Below are 19,992 nucleotides of genomic sequence, written 5' to 3' on the forward strand. Positions count from 1 at the left end.
GCGCCCTACTGAGGAGACTGCAAGGACCGAGTAGCGAGTCTATCGATCTCGCTGCTTTCTTCCACCTTGCTTATCCTGACGTCTCGAAGCTCATACGAGGCGCCAACTTCGTCACAGCCCTGCTCTCCACACCGTCTGCGACATGCTGTCCCGTCCCAAGACGGCTTCCGCACGCTTTGGCGGCAGCGTCGACGACCTCGACGAGGGATCAACATCCGACGCATCCTCCTACTACACGGATGCATCTGATCAGCGTCCACCTGCTGGAGGCAAATGTGAGTTGATGCAACTTCATGATCTGATGCGATTGCCCGTTCGCTTGCTCTGACAGTCGAGCATGCAACTCCCTGGGCCTGGGACTTTACAGGGGCCTTGGTAGAAATCCTCCCCATTCGCAATCGCAACCGCAGTCCAGTGACGCCAACGGCGAACACCGCATCCTCAGCAAAGGTCTCCAGTCAACATGATGATCTCTCCTCTCGTGAGTTCCCGTCGTAGACAGCAGAACTGCCGCAGCCCTGTGCACCCCGCTAGAAGAATCAAGGACAGCAGTCGCTAAGGTGCATCCATTTCCACGAGCAATGAACAGCATCCTCATCTCCACGCGTCAACATTGGCGATGCTACGTGCGTGCGCTTCGACTTGCGACTCTCAGAGCTTGCCAAGTCAAGCGGCCTGGACTCTCTGACCATCGAGGTGTATGTGAGTGAGCAGCAGTGTAGCAACTATCGTGCACATAGGCGCACTCAGCACCAGGTCGTCTTTCTTCCTGACAGCACGAGAATTCCAAACGAGTGACGGTGATTTGGACCTTGGATGACTATGAAGCACCTGGCATCGAGTGAGCAAATCGCAGATGTCGTATTTGTGGTCGTGGCGACGCTTTTGCTGACACGGCTCAAATCTTGCAGCTTCCTGACCCCAACTCTCAGTGAGTCTGCAACGATGTGAATAAATGTCGAGCTTTAGAGGATTTTCGATTCGATCGAGCCCCTCCTTTGATCCTCGCTCCTACGCAGGCATTCCCTCGGACACCAGTCATTGCGATGTAGAAGCGCGCATCACAACAGAGGGAACGGTTGCAGGTTCATTCGATCCATTGACCTTTTCCTTTCACGTAGGTCCGCAAGGGGCCAGCGAGAGGACTATCTATGCAGGCGCTGACCTGTACGCTACTTTGTTGCATCTTGCCAGCTGGTCCGCACGCGGGCCCCTTTGAGGCGCAATTGGCTCCAGTGAGTATTCTTGCTTCAAGAGGTTGTGAGGCAGGTAGTCGCTCTTTCGATCGGACTCAGCTTATACGTGCCGCTATCGTGCTTGCACAGAGAAGAACTGAAAGCCATTGACAAGAAGAATAAAGACATGGCTGCAGGGACCATCGCTCGACTTCCCGCCAGCAATGCAGAAGCGTTGCCCGAGTCTGGCAATTTAGTCCTCTCAGGCCTCCCTTCCCTCATTCAACCGACGCTTGACGCTTCTTCTAATGCTGCAACTGCTGCGTCCAATTCAGATGCGGCTACCATGGCCCCTCAAGAGACCAGCGGCTCCCAGATGTCTGGCAGCGCTATCGGTGCCATCGATACTCAGGCAAGCTCTACAAATGGCGCGCCCAAAGACAAAGTGCTCTCTCCTAGTGCCAGCCCGACCAACACGGTGCCGAGTCCAGGCAGCGCCTCTTCCAAGTGGGCCGTCTTGAGTCTACCATCGAGCCCGACTGTACAACAAAAGACCGTCACCCCATCCGTCGTTTCTTCCATCTCGGCAGGTCTCGCCATTCGCGGTGCAGGCAAGCAAGTTGCGAGCGATTGGGACGTCGTGCTGGATGATAGATGCGAGGATGGCATCCGAATGAAGATTCCAGACGTAGTCAGCAGCGACGATATGGAGGAGGAGGAGGATCTAAAGAAGATGAAAAAGGACGAGGGGTGGATGTGGGATCAAAATGGTACTGCATCTTCACAGGCTGCCCCGAAACCTCATCTAGAGACCCAAAGGGCTGTGAAAGAGCGAGCTGCACCAGCGCCTGAGCAGATCCATCCTCCCAAACGCGCGCCACAGCTTCCCGCGCTCAACAAGGTGAAGGAATCTGCGGTGGAGAGAAAGAATGGCGACACTGCGCAGAAGATGCAAGCTTCGCCAATGGCAGCAGCTACGAGCTCCGCTTCATCAATCAAGGCAGCGGCCGGTGGGGCAAAGGCGGCGGTCGCAAACGTCGAAGGGTGAGAATCGCAAAATCTCATGACTCATCCGCAACTCGCCTGACCACCAGCATCTTGCCCTCATTCAGCCCCGCATCCTTGGACGATGACGAGTCTTTGCAATCACAGATTGACAAGCTACTGGCGAAGTAGGGTGCCGACAGACTCTCTCTTTGCGCGCGATGGTCGATGTCACAGCTCAGACCGATGCCTCACGCAGATTGATTCACATTGCGTTGCTCTGCAGAATTGCAGACCTTTCCAATCACTTGTCCTCCCCCTCTCTCTCAAATGTTCTTCTTTTGCGCCCAACGAGTATAGGCTCCAGGACCAAAGCCCCGCTCATGCATCGGAGGCAGAGCGCTGTCCACCAATCGCATGAGACCCAACGCCTTCTCGTCTTCGCGCGGGCGCGTGATGACTTTGTTTTGCGAAAATGATGATGATGATTCAGCAAGCGCAACGCGTGCAATCCGTCCGATACACTGCGACTCACCTTGTACGGCTACAGGAAGTCCGTGGCTCTGCTCTGCGTTGTACAAAGCCTTCTTCCCGGAGTAAATTCTCCAAGATAACACGCCGCTCGTGGATTTGAACGCTGCTCTCGCGATGTCCGAGTGCGCTTTAGGACCCCAAAGGGGGCTGGGATCTTTGTACGTCGCGCGGTCTACCTTCGCATCGACCCTTGTTACGGGTACGATAGCTACCGAGGTATCGAGGACCTGTCAAGGCAATGTTCGTCGTGATCCGAGTGAGATGTGACCCCTAGGAAGCCCAAGAATTGGCCTTAGTACTCACGTTGTAGAGGAATGTGGAGCTGGCGCAGATGCTGATCTCGTCCGTGCCGTGCAGCACTGGTGCGGGCAGAGGGAACACAGGTCTGGAGAAGGGCAGCGATGAATAGAAGCCCCGGCTTGCGCAGTTGCTCCTGTTGCACTCACGCAATGATACCATCAAGCGTGTAGCCCTCCCAGACGCGCTCCTCCCAAGCCTCGATAAAGTCATCCTTTTCACCCTCCTGTATCCGATCGCGCGAGTTTTGGCGCTTGTGATCAGCAAACGAGTCCCAGTCTTGGCGCTCCTACCCAAACGCACCGTACTTGTGTACTGCCCAGCTGTCTTGCGGCCAGCGGTTCCACCTGCAGCAGCGAATGAGGGGTCTTTCAAGAAAAAGCGGACGCTGACGAAGTCAAAAGCAATGGGATTAGAGCTAGCGCTTCCAAGGGTTGGATTTGGGGCTTGCTCACAAGGACAGCAGCAGCACCTTCAAAAAGGTTGGAACTGGACGGATAGATGGATGTAGCGCTCAGTCTTGGCTACGGTTTGTGGTGGAGCGATGGCAAACCCACCTCTAGCCACGAGGAACATGACGAACAAAGCGCTGTCCGTTCTGTCCGTTCCGATATGCTTCCTGAAGTTGGCGAATGCATCACTGGAAACCAAGCCATTGAAAATCCTGATGCTTTTTACGATTTGCAAATCTGTGTGTGGAATCTCCACGAGCTCCACATCGTTGCCATGGGCTGTTTGAAGAGCCGAGACGGCTTCCAAGACCCCTCGGATACACGCGGGAGACGTTCGGTTGAAGCCCTGTGGATCGTAGCATGCTCGATATCAGCATTCACAAAGGAGGGGGGTACGCAATGACCGAAGCAACGCACGTCGCATACGTAGTATCCGATCCTCAACTTTCCCTTCCCGCCGTTCCTTGCCTTGGCTGCTCCGAGCGGGTCATCCAGCCACTTCGCGTGCAGAGGCAGATGGGGCATCGCTTCCGCACCAAACCTCTTCTGGTGCTGCCTGATGCTCAAGTCTCCTATCGTTGACAGATCAGATGGATGTAGCGCTTCCATGTACGCTCTGTGTAGCACTTCAAGGTCCTTGGCGCTTCTTGCCATTGGTCCGGCGACTACATGGATGGCGTGGAAGCCAGGATTGATAGCAGGACCTCCGTGCAACGGGTATCGTCCCCCAGACGCCTTGAGCGCATATATGCCACAGAAACCGGTTGGCACGCGCAGTGAGCCTCCTATATCGCTTCCCAGTCCTGCCGCACTCCCATCGGCACCGAGCAGCGCCGCTTCTCCTCCAGAAGAGCCGCCACAAATGTTGTGTGGGTTCCAAGGATTGGAAGTTTGTCCAAACAAAGGATTACGAGAGTCGATAGCGATCATGGTCTGCGGCACGTTGGTCTTGACGAAAGGAATTGCTCCAAGATGTTCTCCCAAGCGTACAATGCCCGCGGTGTGATCGGTAGGTCCGCTTTTGATCCAGGAGCTGAAGCCGACCGTCAAGTGTGTGCCTCGGAGAGCATACTGCTCCTTCACCGACAGAGGTACACCATGAAGGGGCCCTACAAGCTTCCCAGTCTTCTGGAACTCTGCATCCAGCCATGCTGCTCTCTTCAGTGCTTGCTCGTAGTAGATCTCGGTAAGAGGTCTGCACCTCTCTTGAGCCCTGATGGAGCTTCGAATGTAAGCCTCCAATACGCGAGTAGAGGTCCATTTCTTGTCAAGAATACCAGAAGTGATTGTTTCTATGTCTGAGGACAGGATCTCGGCTTCGAGAGCTGCCTCGGACGGTGAGGGATGCAGACCGAGCTTGTCCTGCGCCGACGCTATCAAAGCATCTCTAGCTTGAATGTGCGATGCGATCAGCAGGCTGTTAGAGCTCGTGAATGGCCACATCTTGCGTTTCGAAGGCGACGCGAGAGATCGTGTAGTGCAATGCACAGATAGGTATAAGCTTCCCAAAGGTCCAAAGACGAAAACGGAAAGATGGGGCCACTTCGGCAAGTAGTCGGGTTACGTGAGTCAAGTCAACAATCGTGAGCGTGACTCCTGAAGCGACACCCGCGCGGCGAATTCTCCGGCTACTTGAGCGTGAACCTGCCCGTGCGGGGAAGGGGTCCAGCAGCGTGCAGAAAGGGCGGCCCTCTGGTGATGGTGGGACGAAGTATGCACAGTCCCACCACAGTTGTGAGTGTGAAAGCGTGGAGCCGAAGTCATCAAGAGTCGTGAGTTCAATCACTGTGAATCTTGAATCAAGCATGCACTAGCCAGCATTGAGGATAATCCAGTGCGCCTTGCAATCGTAACATTGTTTCGGACTGCCTTGTGACTTTTGCGGGGCATGTATGGCTATTGGTACACTCAACTGGTACACTCGGGATTGCAAAAGACAAATGGGGAAAATGCGAAGAACAGGTAGCAGGGATGAAGAGTGTCGGTAGAGTACAACAGCGATGCTGTCCCGAGGGTTGCCAGCAGGTGGGTCTTTGCCTACGCAGGACCGGGTCTACATTGACTCAGGACGTGTCTCAGAGCGCCTTGCAAGCTTTCCGCGGTAGCGAGCGCAGGGTGCACAGCGCCGATTCCGTTGCTTGCATTGCCATGCGCGTTCGGATCGGTCGAAGGCACGTACGCAGAGATCTCAAAGATGTAGGTTTTGGTGAACGTCTCTACGAGATCGAGGATGCGCTGGGATTCTCCGGCTAGAAGGACGCGCCATTTCCTTTGCACGAGCAAGAGCAAGAAGCCGGCAGCATGCGAAAGCAGCTTTTCAAAAGCGTAAAGGGCGCAACAAACGTTAGCGTAACGAGTCTCGGAGATCTGTCTAGGAACGAGTCAGCTACACTCACAAAATGATAGAAGGTTGGGAGGTACACGAGACGATCGGCAAAGCCATTCCTTGCAGATGCCAGGAGTAGTGCAGAGACGGCAGACTCTTTTGCAGAACTGACAGCTCTAGATTGAGCCAATTGAAAGCCTCCATCCTGCGCTGCCAGCTGCGCTACGTGAGGGTGCATGACCCCTTCCGGTTCGTTGGCTAGTGAGCCGACATGCGCCCTGGCCAGATGATAAGTCAGCGAAACATCCATCGCTGATGCTGTAGCTGCGCTAAGGTCTTCATGAGCTCCAGCCTCCAGCCTCCAGCGTTCGATCTCTTCCAACCAAGTGGTCCAGGTTCTGGCGATGCGTGACACTTCGCCCGGCGATGTCCGCCCTGCGCCTTCTCGTTGCGCTTGTTGCGCACCCAACAGGATGGAAAGGATGCCCGCATGCGCGAGAAGTTGCCGATCTTAGGATGGTGTATCTTCCATGATCAGTGTCGCTCGTCCCTCGCGGCGCGCCACGTGCCGCCACACTTACCTGGCATTGGGCATGTCTTATCCGAGACCGAAGCTGACACCGTGCTGGCAGCATCAACTCCGTTGGAAGAGCTTGCCTTTGGCCCCTTGTCTGCTTGCTCGTAGAGCGCGCCTCTCAGCGCCTCGATGTATGGACCAGGGAGCTGAGCTGGGGCTAGACTGGGCACATCTGCGATAAAGCACTGCTGTCCCTCTGCGACATAGGCCGCGAGCCAAACTCGAAGCTTGTCGACCAGGTCGATTTGCCGAAATGGCGGTAGAATGGTCAGGCATTCTCCTAGCGTGACATTTCGCTCAATTTCGAAATTCTTGAAGTATCCGAGCGCCCACCATCTCGTCACAAAAGCTATTCGAAGCGCGAGCGCTGATGGTAGATATGCCGCTGCGATGCATGCGCCAGTGATTTCTTCGACGCCGATACCGAGCTCGGGGTCTAGAGGCATGTCGCCAGACACTTGTTGATTGGGGTTGATCGTCTCGAGGCAGTCATTCTTTAGCTCTGCAAACCAGATTCGCAGAAGTTTGGTGTAAGAAGGGGCATTCGTTCGTCTTGGCCACGCGTCAAGACTTACTGGGATAGTACTCGTCCCGGTACAAGGGATTGTGGAGGCTAGAGCACATGAGGATAACGCTGATGATGAGAGGCGTCATGTTGCCGTCTGCCGGGTAGGTCGGAAAGCCGAAACAATGTGGTTGTAGCTTGTCCGCAAATCTGCCGAGCGGATAGGCGTGAGCGCCAAGTGTGGAGCAGAGTCGCGCAGCACAACTACTTACAGCAAATACAGCGCTCTTGCGCGATCCATGGGTACAACGCCCACTAATAAGAGACTAAAGCATCAGCAGTTTCCAAGTTCTATTTGGCAGTGATGAGACCCACAACTCACTGCTGATAGCATTCAGCCGAGGGTCATCCCTCCCAATATTGTGCGTTGCCTTGGCATAATCCGAAGTGCAACCATGCATCCATTTGACACCTTGCTGAGGAGAATTGACAAAGATCGGGGCAGCGGTTGCGCCAACATGCAGCAGCGCTGGCGAAGGCGCGCATTGCCCGGGACCAATTGTAGGTGGTATGAACCGACGAAAGCCCATGGACAACCCTGCCCCTCCTGACATGCCGGCTGCTGCTGAAGAGATGAGCGGCATAGGGCTACGCGCCGTTCCCCCTGGCGTCAGCGCTGGAAGCATGTAAGGTCCGATGCCAGCTTCCGACCCTGGCGCTTGCACCATCGGCACACCGACTGGCACACCCGTCGTCTGTGCTGCAGGGGGAAGAAAGGGTAGGCGCGATGGACCAGCCGCAGGGCCTGATGCATCTGACATCGAGGATCCACCAGGCGTGGTCATAAATGCACCCGGACCACCAGCATTAGGAGAGGAGCCAGTCGTCGAATATGACGGTGATGCATGCGTAGCTCCGTAGCGCTGTAGGTGGCCCAGGCGAGATGGGCCCATGAACACATCATCAGCGACCATCAAGCTATACGCGCGAGAAAGAAACCGCTGACTTACCGCACCAGGACCCGTAGGGGGTCCCATGACCGCCCCTGGCCCATGGTTGCCCGAGCTGAAAGTTCTTGAGCGCAGCGTACCTGAATGACCAGGTGACGGAAAGGGTGGCAAACCGGAATGGCCCGAGTGTCCATTCATTTGTCCGCCGGCAGACGGAGCTGCAATGGAGGCTGACGCTGGCCCTCTCGATAATAGAGTGTCCACCGCATTCGCTAATCTCGAAAGCGTATCGTCTGTCCTCTCTCGCCAAGTCTCGTCATCGGCTCGAAGGCGGAATTTGCATTCCTGATTCGTATCGGCGCATCGACGACAGGGAGGGGACCCGGTGTGTATGCATTTGACCTTAAATGTAAGAGCAGGGATTGGTAGATGAGGGAGGAGATGCTGCGGTGAGCTTGACGAGCCTCTGCGTGCGCCAGTAGCGCGTTGGCAGGCACAATGTGACCTTTCAGATGAGAGGAGATACTCACCTTGGACCTTCTGCACGCAACGCAGGCTCTCTGTAGCTTGATTTCTCCCTGAGCAGGTCCCCCCAAGGCGCTGGAACCAGGCGGAGACTGATCGTCGACTTCTAATTTGGTGCGAATAGGCGGCATCGCGGTGAAGGTGGTGCACCAGCCAGTTCTCGAGAGACCGCAGGCCGTGCGCGAGAACCGTGATTTGGAGACGGCCCGCTCCCTCGTCAAGAAGCTTTGCAGGAACCGGCAGTCAGTCCGCGAAGCGTGAGAGCCTCGACGAAGAGGAATTGCGATGCTGATTTTGACCTGACGAAGCGATGATCAAGCGATGATGAGGGTGGGCGAAGAGCGATGTCGAAGCAGACCGAGATGGACACGTTCTTCTGGGATTTGTGAGCAGAAGAAGAGGCGACTTTCGTATTTACGACTCATCAGACCCGTTGCGCGGATGGGCATCGCCGACGCTACGCAGGAACAGAGATCGTGCTTCGCGCGCCCGCCCTACAACGTCATACACGAAGGCATGGCTGTACCACGTATACCCGTACCGGTACTCAAGACTCACGACTCAGACTCTGACTGCATAGCTGCCGCTGATCACGCGGCGGCTGAACGCGCAGACGCGGCGAGAGTCGAGAGTGGTCAAGCAGCCTGCAACTCAAGACTCTTGACTCTGACTGCAAGCCTTCACGATTCGTGATTGCATGGCGACCCGATGCATGCAGCCATCGGATGTCCTTGCGCCACACCCTGCCACCTCTTGCCTACTGGTACTAGTCAAAAGTGACTAGTGAGACTCACGATTGTTGTGACTCGTGACCGTAAAGGGCTGCTCATGGACGCTCAACTCATCTCACCATGCCGACTTCTGGCCCCACTCACCCTCATGGAAGACTCGATCACGACTTTCATTGCGGAGAGTCACGATGGAGTTAAAGTCACACTCGCTGCTCACGACTCAAAAATGTGACTCAAATTGCTTGAATCCAAAATTGTATTTCGCGCATTCTTTTTGATACGGATTCTTGATTGCTCGTGAGGCGTAGCCATTCAAGGTTTCATTCACATGTAGACATTCACGTGATTGGTCACATGATCAACCAATCACGAACGTGAAGTAAGAATGGAGCCCTCGCGGTCGTGCTGGGTCGGCACTCGCGACTCTTCACCATGGCCGAGTGACGAGCCAGTAATAACTCACACTCACCCGTAGCAATTTTTGACCGCGCTCTCGGCTCATCCTTTTCACGACTCACATTACTCTGCGTGCGTTGCAAGAGCCGGTCACGGGACCAAGTCGAGGTTGGAATGCGAATCAAGCATCTCACGAGTGTGATCATCTTGGAAACGCGATGGGAGTGCTCCACGTCGCGAGCCGGAGCGCAGATGCGCTCCAGTCCCGAAAACCCTCTGCTGACATCACTTGCGAGTGAGTGGATCAGGAAATCCTCACCTGGCGCAGTGAGCATGCCCTTGGGCTTTCAAGCTCAAGGTACTCACACACAATTGACTCTGTATAATAGATCCATCATCCCAACAAGCATGTTCATAGTCGCTGGCTTGACAGTTCACAGCAGACGTGGAGCAAGCCGCGCCCAGCGCAGCACAACGCAAAGCCTGCACACCATGCAACGTGTGACATGCCCAAGCTCCGAGCAGGGTGTGAGTTCAAGCTAAGTGCCTTTCACTAGCCCTGACTTCTGACTCGCCAATACTTGTAACTCAAACCTGCGAGGCCTCATCTTGCATACGATGGATGTGGCATTCATTGTGAAGACATGAGCCAGCCAGCTGTAACGAAGAAGTGGCTGCAAGAGAGTCTTGTTGAAGCGTCTTGACCCGCATCGTGTGGCCTTGCACTTGAATCGAAAATCATGCCAGCATTGATCACGTGACGCGCTTGTTTCTGGCGCACTCCCCTTCATGCCAAGGTTGCAAACATGCGTGAAGTCGTACCGTAAGCATCCTGGCTTTGATGTCGCCATCGCGAACCCATCTTCCCAGTACATGGTGGCATAGAACAGTCGTCTCCAACCTTGCCCTTCGAGGGATTGGACCAGCTACACACCGACCAATCCCTTTTCAAGTAGCACCACGCAGCATGCCAGCGACCAAGCGAAAGTCGCCAGGTGGCGTTCCGCAGCCCTCTGTCAGGTCCTTCTTCACGCCGAGCAGCAGTGTGAAACCATCATCGCCCGGATCGACTTCGAGGTCCGTATCAAGATCGAGCAGCGCCACTGATTTCAAGTGTACAAGCCCCTTCGACGAGTCATCCACAAAGATCGCACGGAGCGAGGGCTCAGCTTCAATAAGAACACCGCTCGCAAGCGCCAAGGAGCTTAGAGCGGCCGAGGAAAGAGACTTAGCTGCGGCGATCGCGGCAAGTCTTGCCAACAGTGTCATTGACAGCGCTCCGCATCGCCCAGCAGCTGCCGGCGCCTCGAGTGATCGTGTGACTTCCGATGCGGATGGGGATCTCCCTACACAGCCATCAAGGCCACGAGTGCCCATCGACTCGGGCGACGCAGCCACCCATACTCCACCCTCTCCTCCTGCGGCTTCGGCACCAGCCAGTGATGCTCCAAGCACATTACTGGCAAAGCTCGACGAGCTTGCGGGAGGTAGCAAACGGCTTCTTGAGGAGGAACAGGAATTAGAAGTCATCGAGAGCGCCGACGATCCGGTCGATGGTCCTGTGGGCGTGGTAGCAGGCCCAGACAAGGCGGGTGGGATTTCGACGGATGGGCAAAGTGCAACTTCATTCGCCCAGTCGAGCTTGAGCTCGTACGTATCGAGTGCTCGCAAGGATAAAGAAGGGAACGGTGAAGCGAGCACCTCCAACGCATTCTCACATCTCATGCGACCCAGCTCGGATGCGCTCTTGTGGGCGCAAGCTGATGTTGTCGAGGCAGACAATCATTCTGGACCAGCAAAGATGAAGAAGGCTTTGCGCAAAGCTCCTTTCTACAAGGTGCTCGAAGGCATGCCCTTGTCCGTAGATGGCTTTAGATTTGGAAACATTGAGGGCTGCAAGGGATGGTTCCTGAGCCACTTTCACAGCGATCATTACGTCGGTCTCAGGTAAGTACGGTCAGATTGAGGGTGCTATATGCAGGCAAAATTGACTTTGCCTTGCTGTTTTCTGCAGCAATTCCTGGACGCATGGTCCCATTTACTGCAGCGCCGAGACTGCCTCGCTCGTGCAGTCTTCGCTGAAAGTCGCGGCCCAGTACGTGGTGGCCTTGCCATTCGACGAACCATACGAGGTACCGAACAGCGGTGGCGTGATCGTGACGCCTATCCGTGCCAATCACTGCCCGGGATCGTGTCTATTCCATTTCCGGGGCCCTCAGACAGCGCACATCCTGCCCCCACCACCCGGAGGACATCACCCTCCACTCAGGAAGAACAGACTCTCGACGTACCTGCATTGTGGAGACTTTCGTGCTTGCCCGGAGCACGTTCGCCATCCGACAATCCGGAGACATCGATTGGATATTATCTACCTCGATACGACATACTGCAATGCACGCTACTGCTTCCCTCCCCAACCTCTCGTAATCGACGCGTGCGGACAACTAGTCGCCAATCTCGCTCCCAACCAAGCACAAGGACCCGATGTCGATCTGACGAAGCAGGAGGAAGATTGGAGTAGGCCCTATAAAAGTGCGACTGCTCTGCTCAAGGAAGAAAAGCAAAAGGTGGCATTGAAGGAGGAGGCTAGCGCTCGAAGTGCCATGGGCAGTTGGCTTGGTAGGCGATCACCATTGGATGATCCCAAGGTCGAAGGGGCGCAAAGCGCAGCAAGAAGTGCCTTGCCGGACGCAACCTCAATGGACACTGCCACTGCGGCCGAGGAAGCAGAGGCGGAGCTTTGGGCAGCGGCGCACGGAGGTCTCGATGAGCTCATCGATGGAGGTTTCATGGACGAAGTCAACGCCCTGCAGGAAATGGATGCGCAGGCGAGCCAGACGCCAGACGAGGAGGTCTCAGAGGACACCTTGCAAATGCAGCTGAGCATCAAGCAAGAGCCGCTTGAAGGGGAAGTGGCAAGACCGCCTTTGATGGAGCGAGGCACGAGCAATGCTTTCATCAAGCAGGAAGATGCTACAGACAGCGGCCTTGACTCTGTTCCAAAGCCTGCACAAGATGCCTTTACAGTGCTCGGTGCAGCCTCGAAGCAAGAAGGGACGATGACGAACTACGCTGCTTCCGAAGCACTGCTCAAGACCCGCCTCGCCGAGTCCTCCAAGACGGGTCGTTTGCTGGTAGTGTGTGGAACATACACCATCGGCAAGGAGAAGATCGTGTTGGCGGCAGCTCGAGCTTTGCGATCCAAGGTGTACTGCTCGGATCCGCGAAAATATGCAGTGTATGCTCAAGTGGACGAGCCAGAGCTGCATGCCCGATTGACACGAGATCCTCTAGCGGCGAGTGTGCACGTGCATGGGCTCAGCGCGGTCAATGGCGAAGCCCTTCGCGCGCTAGTCGCCAGTCTGAGAAAGATGGGCGGAGACTTTGACAGGGCCGTCGCATTCAGACCTACCGGATGGACATACAAGCCGCCAGCTGGTCTGGACACTACGGCCCCGAACCTCCGAAGGCTGATCGAGTACAATCAGAGCAAAGGCTTTTCTGCTAGGGACCTTCAACCGACTCGCGATTCTAGCAGGCAGTACGCCATCTACGGCGTGCCCTACAGCGAGCACAGCAGTTTCGTGAGTGCGGCGACTGATCGAGTCGGAATGGTCCGTAGCGACCGCGACTGACCGAACAATTTCTCAACGCAACGCATGCTCCATCCCTCAGTTCGAGTTGACTGCGTTCGCGCTATCCATCGATTATGATCGCATCATCCCCACAGTGAACGTGGGCAATCCGACTTCTCGAGCCAAGATGAAGAGATGGTTTGAGCGGTGGGCGCAAGAGAAGAAGAGGAGAGGCGGTCAGGCAGTAGTTGGACGAGCCGACACCTACTTCTGATTCGCGGCGACCCTCATTTCCGCCATTTGCTCCTCAGCAGCTCCTTCCATTGCGCACCATTTGCCTTTCGCGACGATGTTCTGCTTTCTGCACTGTATTCACATGTATTTGTACACTTGGCTCGCACACCTGGCTTGCATGACGACTTTCCTCCACGAACGTCATTTCAACGTTGGACAGGCGTGCGTGCGAGTCAAGCCCGACGACTCTTGACTTTGGACTTTGATACGGGTCTTCCCCAAATATTCTGAGCTGATTTCGACGCCCCCTGTTTGGCCACTCGCTTGCGTTTGCGATCCTTCGAGGTGACCGTCTGTTCGGATTGCATCTCTTCCTGCTCCTCAGCATCGTCGTCGGCCTGATCAGACGCCTCCATGGCGCTTTGCCCCGATTCGCCGTTCTTCTGTTTGAGCTCGCTGAGACGCAGCTCATCTTTCGCCGCATTGCGCTGCACGCCCAACATTTGCGTGACTGCTTTGTTGGGATGTTCGTGAGCTGCAGAACGATGGGATCAGTTCAGTCTCAAAGAGGCGCGGCGTAAAGGAATCACGACGCAAGATGCGCCTCGACTCACTTTCGTCGTCCTGCTCCAGCAAATTATGCAACAATTCAGCACTCTTAGATCCAGCGGTGATGTACTTGTGACTAGCTCCCCGAACGACCATAGGTCTTTGCAGAAGCGCCTGGAGCTCCTCTTTCAATCTCGTCACATTTCTCTTTTTCTCTTGAACCTTTAAATTGGACAACTTGGAATTTGTAGAATGATCCGCATCTGGATCTCGCATCTCTTCCTCCGTGTCCAGATCAGCTTCCTTTGCCAGGGCAGATACCCAAGATTCTTCGTGGGAGAGCTTCTGAACCTTATGTTCCATGTTGTCGATTTGGCGCGAGAGAGCTAGTCTGTCTTTGAGCATGGGCAAGAAGGAGTACTCGATGGGTAGCATGCAGAGATCCTCCGCTGCAAGATGAGTGTCCCAATGTAAAAGCCAACGGGCAGGTGAGCGGGTCGCACTGCGGATTTTCCACTTTTTGAATTTTGGCTACACTCACCTCTTCCGAGACCCCTGCACAGGTCTTTCCACAGTCGTTTCTCCTTCGGTTCGACCAGCACAATGCTGACGCCTTCCTTTCCCGCCCTTCCCGTTCTTCCGCTTCTATGCACAAAGGCATCGACGCTTCTGGGAAGCTGGTAGTGCACCACGTGATCCACATCAGGTACGTCCAGACCTCTAGCAGCCACATCCGTGGCGAGGAGCACCGAAGTGTTGGCCGATAGGCCTGAAGAGCCAGAAGTACCCTTGAACCTGTCCAACGCTTTCAATCTCTGCTTCTGCTGCAGTTGTGAGTGCAGAACTTGAGGATCGAGCCCTAGATTGGCCAGCAGAGGTTTCAGCCTCCTTATTCCGTCGATCGAGTTCAAGAACACTATGCAGCGTCCAGGATACCTGCACAGGAAGTAGTACAGGTATAGGTCCTTTTCCGCTCCCAAGCACTCCACCTTGGCTTCTCGAATCTCTTTCGCTATTCTTCGAGAAGATGAGAGGTCCACGATGTGAGGGTCTTCATCCCTAAAATCGATTAGGCTCAACAAATCTTCCATTGTGCTCGAGGCTTCTTGTCTTCTCCTTGCCTTGCCCGCTTTATGTTTTCTGGATAAATTGCGTTGCAGCTCCTTAGAGAGAGTGGCGCTGAAGATGAAAGTCTGCATATCTTCTCTGCTATCCGATCTTGTATCGCTCGCTTCGTCATGATCCACATTCGGACGCCTGACCAACCCGAGGATATGCTCCATCTCTCTGAAATGACCCGCTTCTATCATCCTATCCGCCTCGTCCACAACCAAAAATTTTGTCTTCTTTATCCTCATCGTCAATTCATCGTCGTTGGAGCACATATCCCAAAGACGTCCAGGCGTAGCCACCACTATATCCGCGCCATTCTCTCCAACATTAAGCAGTCTTCGTTGTTTTTCCTCGGACATGCCTCCAGTGAGAGTAGCTAGAGAGGCAAAAGGGAGTGGCTTCTTCGTCGCGCACGCGGCTACACCACAAGCGCTTACGAGAGCTCTGATATGCGCAGAGACTTGAAGCGCAAGCTCTCGTGTGGGACACATGATGAGCGCAGCCAACCCTTTGACGTCTCCCTCTTCAATCGAGTCCGCCTCTTTGCCCTCTACCTGCTTCCGAGCGCTTTCGTCTTCTCGCACCTTCAAGACCCACTGCAAAACGGGCAGAGCATATGCGAGCGTCTTGCCCGACCCCGTCTGCGCGATACCGATGACGTCTCGAAGCTGAGACTCTCGGAGCGAGATTTCTAGCGTTTCCTTCTGGATGGCGGTCGGGGATAAAAATTTGAGTGTATGCAGGCCCATTGCGAGCTTGGGATGCAGGGGCAAGGTCGACCAGTGCCGAAGCACCGCTGCTGTTGGTGAGGATGGACCTATGGGAGAATGAGCTCGCGCTCGATGATGCAGCGCATACACGCCTGATGAAGATGACCAAACGCGGTTCACTCACCATCCACTTTTGCTTCTTCTGCGCTCACCCTCCCGTCACTATCCGCCTCGGCATCGACCGGAAGTAATTTGAAGTCCGCACTATATGCTGGCTCTTCTTCCTGCTCATCTGCTCTCTCCACATCGCTCTCGTCAGCCTCGACATCCTTGCGCGTCGAGATTTTCTCTTTTTGTTTATTTGCCTGCTTCTTTTTCATCTTCCTCACTTTGGCCCTGCTATCGGTCTCGGGTGGATTCCTCACCGCAGTCGGATCATCCAGATCGCCTTGATGCTCTTGGAGCGCATCAAGTGCTTGCGCGGCCGCGTTTGCATCGCCCTCTGGGCCCGCCTCACTTTTGCTTGTCCCTTTCTGGGCGTCGTGCGGAGCGGTTGAAGTGTGCGCCTTTGACTGAGCAGGTACGAGCCTGACAGTGTTTCCCTCCCTGATGACCTGCACACCTTCCATTTCTGCCAATCCCATCCAATCCTCCCCCACGTCCACATCCGCTCCCAAATCCTCCACTGGGTCCGCTTCAAGCTCACCGTTGCCTCGCTTTTTGAGGTGTTTGAGCTTCTTGGAGGGAACGAGGGAAGGATGAGAGGAAGCGTAGAGGCTCTCGAAGAAATCGGAGTCGGTCATGCCTTGACCTGAAAGTGCTTCGCTTGGCAAGGCGCTCATTTTCCATTTTTTGCCCAGACCGAGCGAGTGGGAAGATCCGCTCGGCAGTGGGATGCGCTTGCGCTTGTTGCCAACCATGATGCTCCAAATGGCGGACGATGATATGCAGGGATTGCTCGAATCGATGCTCAAGCTTGTTGATGTTGTGTCGCGAGATTCACACTGCGCAATCACAAATTCATAAGCAGGATCGTGAAACGTGAAACGTGAATGCTGGATGCGAATGAATCGTGGGTCTGCTCGCCAGTCACTTGTTGTGTGTCTGTACAGCACTTTGACTCTTGACTGGTGCATGTCAGAAAGGCGGTGCTAAATCTTCGGTTCATCACGTGAATGTGAGTCCCTGCGTCGCCCTGCGCCACGTGTATCGCTGGTTCATGACCAGTCAAAAGTGAAATTACGAATTTGAATGCAAGAGCAGAGCCGCCCCGCGGCCCGCGGCCACTGGTTGCCAAATCGCGCACCCAGCATATCCACGATTCACGATTATGGCGGGCACGTCGGCCACCAGCATGCGGTGCGTGTGAGCCGGGCAGACCTCCACTTCTGCAGATTCTAGATTGGGCTAGCAGCTGATGGCGATCAAGTCACGAGGGTGTGCGGATGATGCGGATTCACAGCATTCGTCGTCATTCGTGATGGTGATTGGTGATTCAAGATTGGCAGTTGCTGCATGCTGCTCAGGCGCGGCGGCAATCAACTCGTGACTATACGTGTTGACTTGATGGGGAGGAGTCGGACGACAGCCAACTTATTGATAGCCGGTATATACAGTACGCGCGGCAGCCAGCATCACGATCACGATTAATCAAGAATTTCTCTTTCTCTTTGTCGTGACTCCACTCACCGTATTACCGATCGCTCCACTCGTGACTTGCATTTGCTACAGCCTTGATCCATAGACTCTCAAGACTGCGCATAGAGTCGTTTCTAGCAGCAAAAGTTTCTGCATATATGCTCTGCAGCAGAGCTCAGGCTTTGATTGCACCAGCTCGTTCCCTTGCCGGTCGTTCATCCGTCGCTACACTTCCGCTTACGACCCATCGCTCACGCTCTTCGACAAAGTGTACCTCGCCAAGTACGCATCTCGCACTTGCGCAGCATCGCTTTGGCCTTCACGCTGCGCAGTCGCGCCGCTTGTGCACAAGTCCACGACCGCTCTTTCATTCTCCACCCGCAGCTACCATGTCGACCCAAGCACCAGCATCCTCGCAGCTTTTTCCCTCTTTCGAGACGAACAATTTCTACGCTGGGAATACCTTGAATCGAGCCAGCTGGCTACGTTCCTCCTCCTCCTTCCTCAACAAAGCCTTGCACTCTTCCCGACCAAGCGCGCGCATCATCGTGCTTCAGCATGGAAATCCGCTCGTTCACGGATCGGGCACATCCGAGGGTCATCTGGCAACGCTTCCATGGTCCCGCATCGCCTCTTCTCTTGGAAGACAAGCACTGCAAGACGTGTTTGGAGCAGAGATCAACGGATTGCATAGACCTGCAAACATCCGCAACAAAGATCAAGAAGAGCAGGAAAAAGTGTCGGAAAAGGATTGGAAGAGAGCTACGGACTCGTTCGTGCCACCTGGGCTCGACATTGTCTTTTTGGGCATCTTGCAGGATGGAGATTCGATGACCCAACAGGGTCAAGATCAGACGAATGAGATCAAAGGCGTACCGTACTTTGCCCTTAGTCTCACTCATAGATCTCCTCGAGGCGCTCAAACAACAGAGCAAGACACAAAGGACGCGCAGGGTCTTGAAAGACTTCAAGAAGAGCTCTTGAAGGAAGGTCAGTCGAGACATCGTCGATGCGGAGCGAGGTCCTACTTAGCTGCTGACGCAAGGGTCACTCCCCCTCTCGTTGGTCGTGCTTGCAGGGTACGACTTCGTGGATACCAGAGCATTGGCTCAAGCTGGAAGCTGGCCGGCTGGAGATGCTGCGATGATTGCAGAAGCAAGGAGTCTAGTAGACTGGAACGAGCGCATGAATGTGAGTGCTTGGTGGTAGTGTAGCGGTACATAGCTAGCAGCGCGCATGAGCGCCTCGTCTAATGTCCAAGCATTGACGGTTCCTTTGACCATCGCAGTATTGCCCTGCTTGCTCCCGTCGACAATACTCTTTGTGGGGAGGTTGGAAGCGATGCTGTTCTTCGGGTCTATTGCCTGTACTCGAAGAGCTCAGCTCTGGCGCCTCTCAGTCAAATACTCATCTTGTACGATCTCTCCTGGGAACCTCTAGCGCGAGCAACAGCGCCTCTTCTGATTCCGGAGAAGTTCTACTGGACGGCAAACCTCCTTGTCCAGCTAGTGGTACGCTGTCCAACTTTTCCTACCCCCGAACAGATCCGACAGTTATCATGGGCATCGTCTCCCCCGATGGCAATTCCATACTGTTGGGAAGACAAAAGAGATGGCCAAAAGGATTCTGGTCTTGCTTGGCTGGCTTCTTGGAGCCGGGCGAGAGCGTGGAAGAAGCTGTCAAGAGGGAAGTGTTGGAAGAGTCGGGAGTGGAGGTGAAGAGCGTAACGTATCATTCGTGAGTGGTGGGCGAAGAGTACATGCGCATTTCCCCCAAGCAGAGCTTGAAGGGCTGAATCGGACACGCGTGATACCTAGCTCGCAACCTTGGCCATTTCCAGCGAACCTCATGATCGGTTGTCTTGGCGTGGCTTCCACCACGACGATCCGTCTGGATCTCGATGCGGAACTAGAAGATGCGCGCTTCTTCTCTCGAGAAGAGGTCTTGCCCGCACTGGAAGCATCAGCAGGCTGGACTTTGAAAAGACACGAATTGGCAGCTGTGGATGAAGATGCGGGCAAGAAGGAGGAGCAGATCAGAAAGGAAAGAGAAAGGTTGGGATTGAAAGGCGACGCGAATGCTAGAGGTAGGAGACTATCGGGAAAAGAAGAATTTGACAAGAAGGACAGTGGCAGCGTGGCTAATGTTACGAGTAGAAGTAGGAGCAGGAGCGCTGGACGTGTTCCCAGAGCTGCTTTCAAGTGAGTCGATGCCCCGAAAGTGTTGGAGGGCAAGGGTGATCTGTAAGATGTTTGCGCCAACCGGAAAACCTAGCGAGCGTCCATTTTGACTTTTTTGCTTTTCATCTTCGAAATAGGATACCGGGGCCGACCGCTATAGCGCATGTGCTGATTGCCAGCTGGGCAAGAGGCGAAGCGCATATTGCCGGCGCACCTTTGCACGATGGTGCGCAGTCTGGCGTCAACAGGGGCAAAATGTAGAGCGGGACGCTAGCAGCAACACACCGTTTTCAAAAACGGAAGAGCCACAAAGCGTGCTCGCAACCTGCTTCCCGCTCAACTTCAGAATGGTCACGTTGGATTCGCACTTGAATCGGTATTTGAGCTGCATCTACCGATTGAGATGAATCCTTTGCTTTTCCAGGAAATCCATGCTTTGCCTTTTTGCGTGTTTGAGAAAGAGAGATGGCTGTTTAGCGTGGCGTTTTGGTCTCATGAGCAGACCGTTGTTACGAGGTACACAAAACAAAGCGTCTTTTTT

At 54.7% G+C, this 19,992-nt stretch overlaps 6 protein-coding genes across 6 annotated transcripts; 3 read left to right on the top strand and 3 right to left on the bottom strand.

The window, feature by feature from the left end:
* Window positions 1-142: 142 nt before the first annotated feature.
* IE81DRAFT_340464 (hypothetical protein) lies at window positions 143-1,984 on the top strand (the record flags this gene model as incomplete). Its single annotated transcript, XM_025515612.1, has 6 exons — window positions 143-275; window positions 332-481; window positions 590-702; window positions 912-931; window positions 1,326-1,925; window positions 1,963-1,984. The coding sequence occupies 6 exons, from the start codon at window positions 143-145 to the stop codon at window positions 1,982-1,984; spliced, it is 1,038 nt and encodes a 345-aa protein (XP_025370962.1).
* Window positions 1,985-2,409: 425 nt separating this feature from the next.
* Window positions 2,410-5,026, bottom strand: IE81DRAFT_321972 (amidase signature enzyme). The gene is made up of 8 exons (XM_025513491.1): window positions 3,860-5,026; window positions 3,548-3,788; window positions 3,446-3,479; window positions 3,294-3,378; window positions 3,140-3,216; window positions 2,997-3,078; window positions 2,695-2,920; window positions 2,410-2,619 (listed from the first exon to the last, which is right to left on the bottom strand). The coding sequence occupies exons 1-8, from the start codon at window positions 4,883-4,885 to the stop codon at window positions 2,486-2,488; spliced, it is 1,905 nt and encodes a 634-aa protein (XP_025370963.1). The 5' UTR covers window positions 4,886-5,026; the 3' UTR covers window positions 2,410-2,485.
* Window positions 5,027-5,277: 251 nt separating this feature from the next.
* On the bottom strand, window positions 5,278-8,841 carry IE81DRAFT_321973 (hypothetical protein). The gene is made up of 8 exons (XM_025513492.1): window positions 8,331-8,841; window positions 7,861-8,202; window positions 7,233-7,773; window positions 7,123-7,165; window positions 6,921-7,060; window positions 6,350-6,847; window positions 5,839-6,278; window positions 5,278-5,755 (listed from the first exon to the last, which is right to left on the bottom strand). Exons 1-8 carry the CDS (start codon window positions 8,454-8,456, stop codon window positions 5,480-5,482), a joined length of 2,406 nt encoding a protein of 801 aa, XP_025370964.1. The 5' UTR covers window positions 8,457-8,841; the 3' UTR covers window positions 5,278-5,479.
* Window positions 8,842-10,305: 1,464 nt separating this feature from the next.
* Window positions 10,306-13,533, top strand: IE81DRAFT_321976 (DRMBL-domain-containing protein). Its single transcript, XM_025513493.1, has 3 exons — window positions 10,306-11,399; window positions 11,467-13,036; window positions 13,128-13,533. Exons 1-3 carry the CDS (start codon window positions 10,420-10,422, stop codon window positions 13,299-13,301), a joined length of 2,724 nt encoding a protein of 907 aa, XP_025370965.1. The 5' UTR covers window positions 10,306-10,419; the 3' UTR covers window positions 13,302-13,533.
* Window positions 13,204-16,691, bottom strand: IE81DRAFT_321977 (P-loop containing nucleoside triphosphate hydrolase protein). Its single transcript, XM_025513494.1, has 4 exons — window positions 15,818-16,691; window positions 14,352-15,740; window positions 13,876-14,259; window positions 13,204-13,796 (listed from the first exon to the last, which is right to left on the bottom strand). The coding sequence occupies exons 1-4, from the start codon at window positions 16,551-16,553 to the stop codon at window positions 13,495-13,497; spliced, it is 2,811 nt and encodes a 936-aa protein (XP_025370966.1). The 5' UTR covers window positions 16,554-16,691; the 3' UTR covers window positions 13,204-13,494.
* Window positions 16,692-17,660: 969 nt separating this feature from the next.
* IE81DRAFT_346201 (hypothetical protein) lies at window positions 17,661-19,712 on the top strand (the record flags this gene model as incomplete). Its single annotated transcript, XM_025516011.1, has 5 exons — window positions 17,661-18,261; window positions 18,350-18,462; window positions 18,560-19,008; window positions 19,089-19,472; window positions 19,589-19,712. 5 exons carry the CDS (start codon window positions 17,661-17,663, stop codon window positions 19,710-19,712), a joined length of 1,671 nt encoding a protein of 556 aa, XP_025370967.1.
* Between the last annotated feature and the right edge of the window lie 280 nt (window positions 19,713-19,992).

This window comes from Ceraceosorus guamensis (assembly GCF_003144195.1).
Source record: "Ceraceosorus guamensis strain MCA 4658 unplaced genomic scaffold IE81scaffold_16, whole genome shotgun sequence".
Classification (NCBI taxonomy): domain Eukaryota; kingdom Fungi; phylum Basidiomycota; class Exobasidiomycetes; order Ceraceosorales; family Ceraceosoraceae; genus Ceraceosorus; species Ceraceosorus guamensis.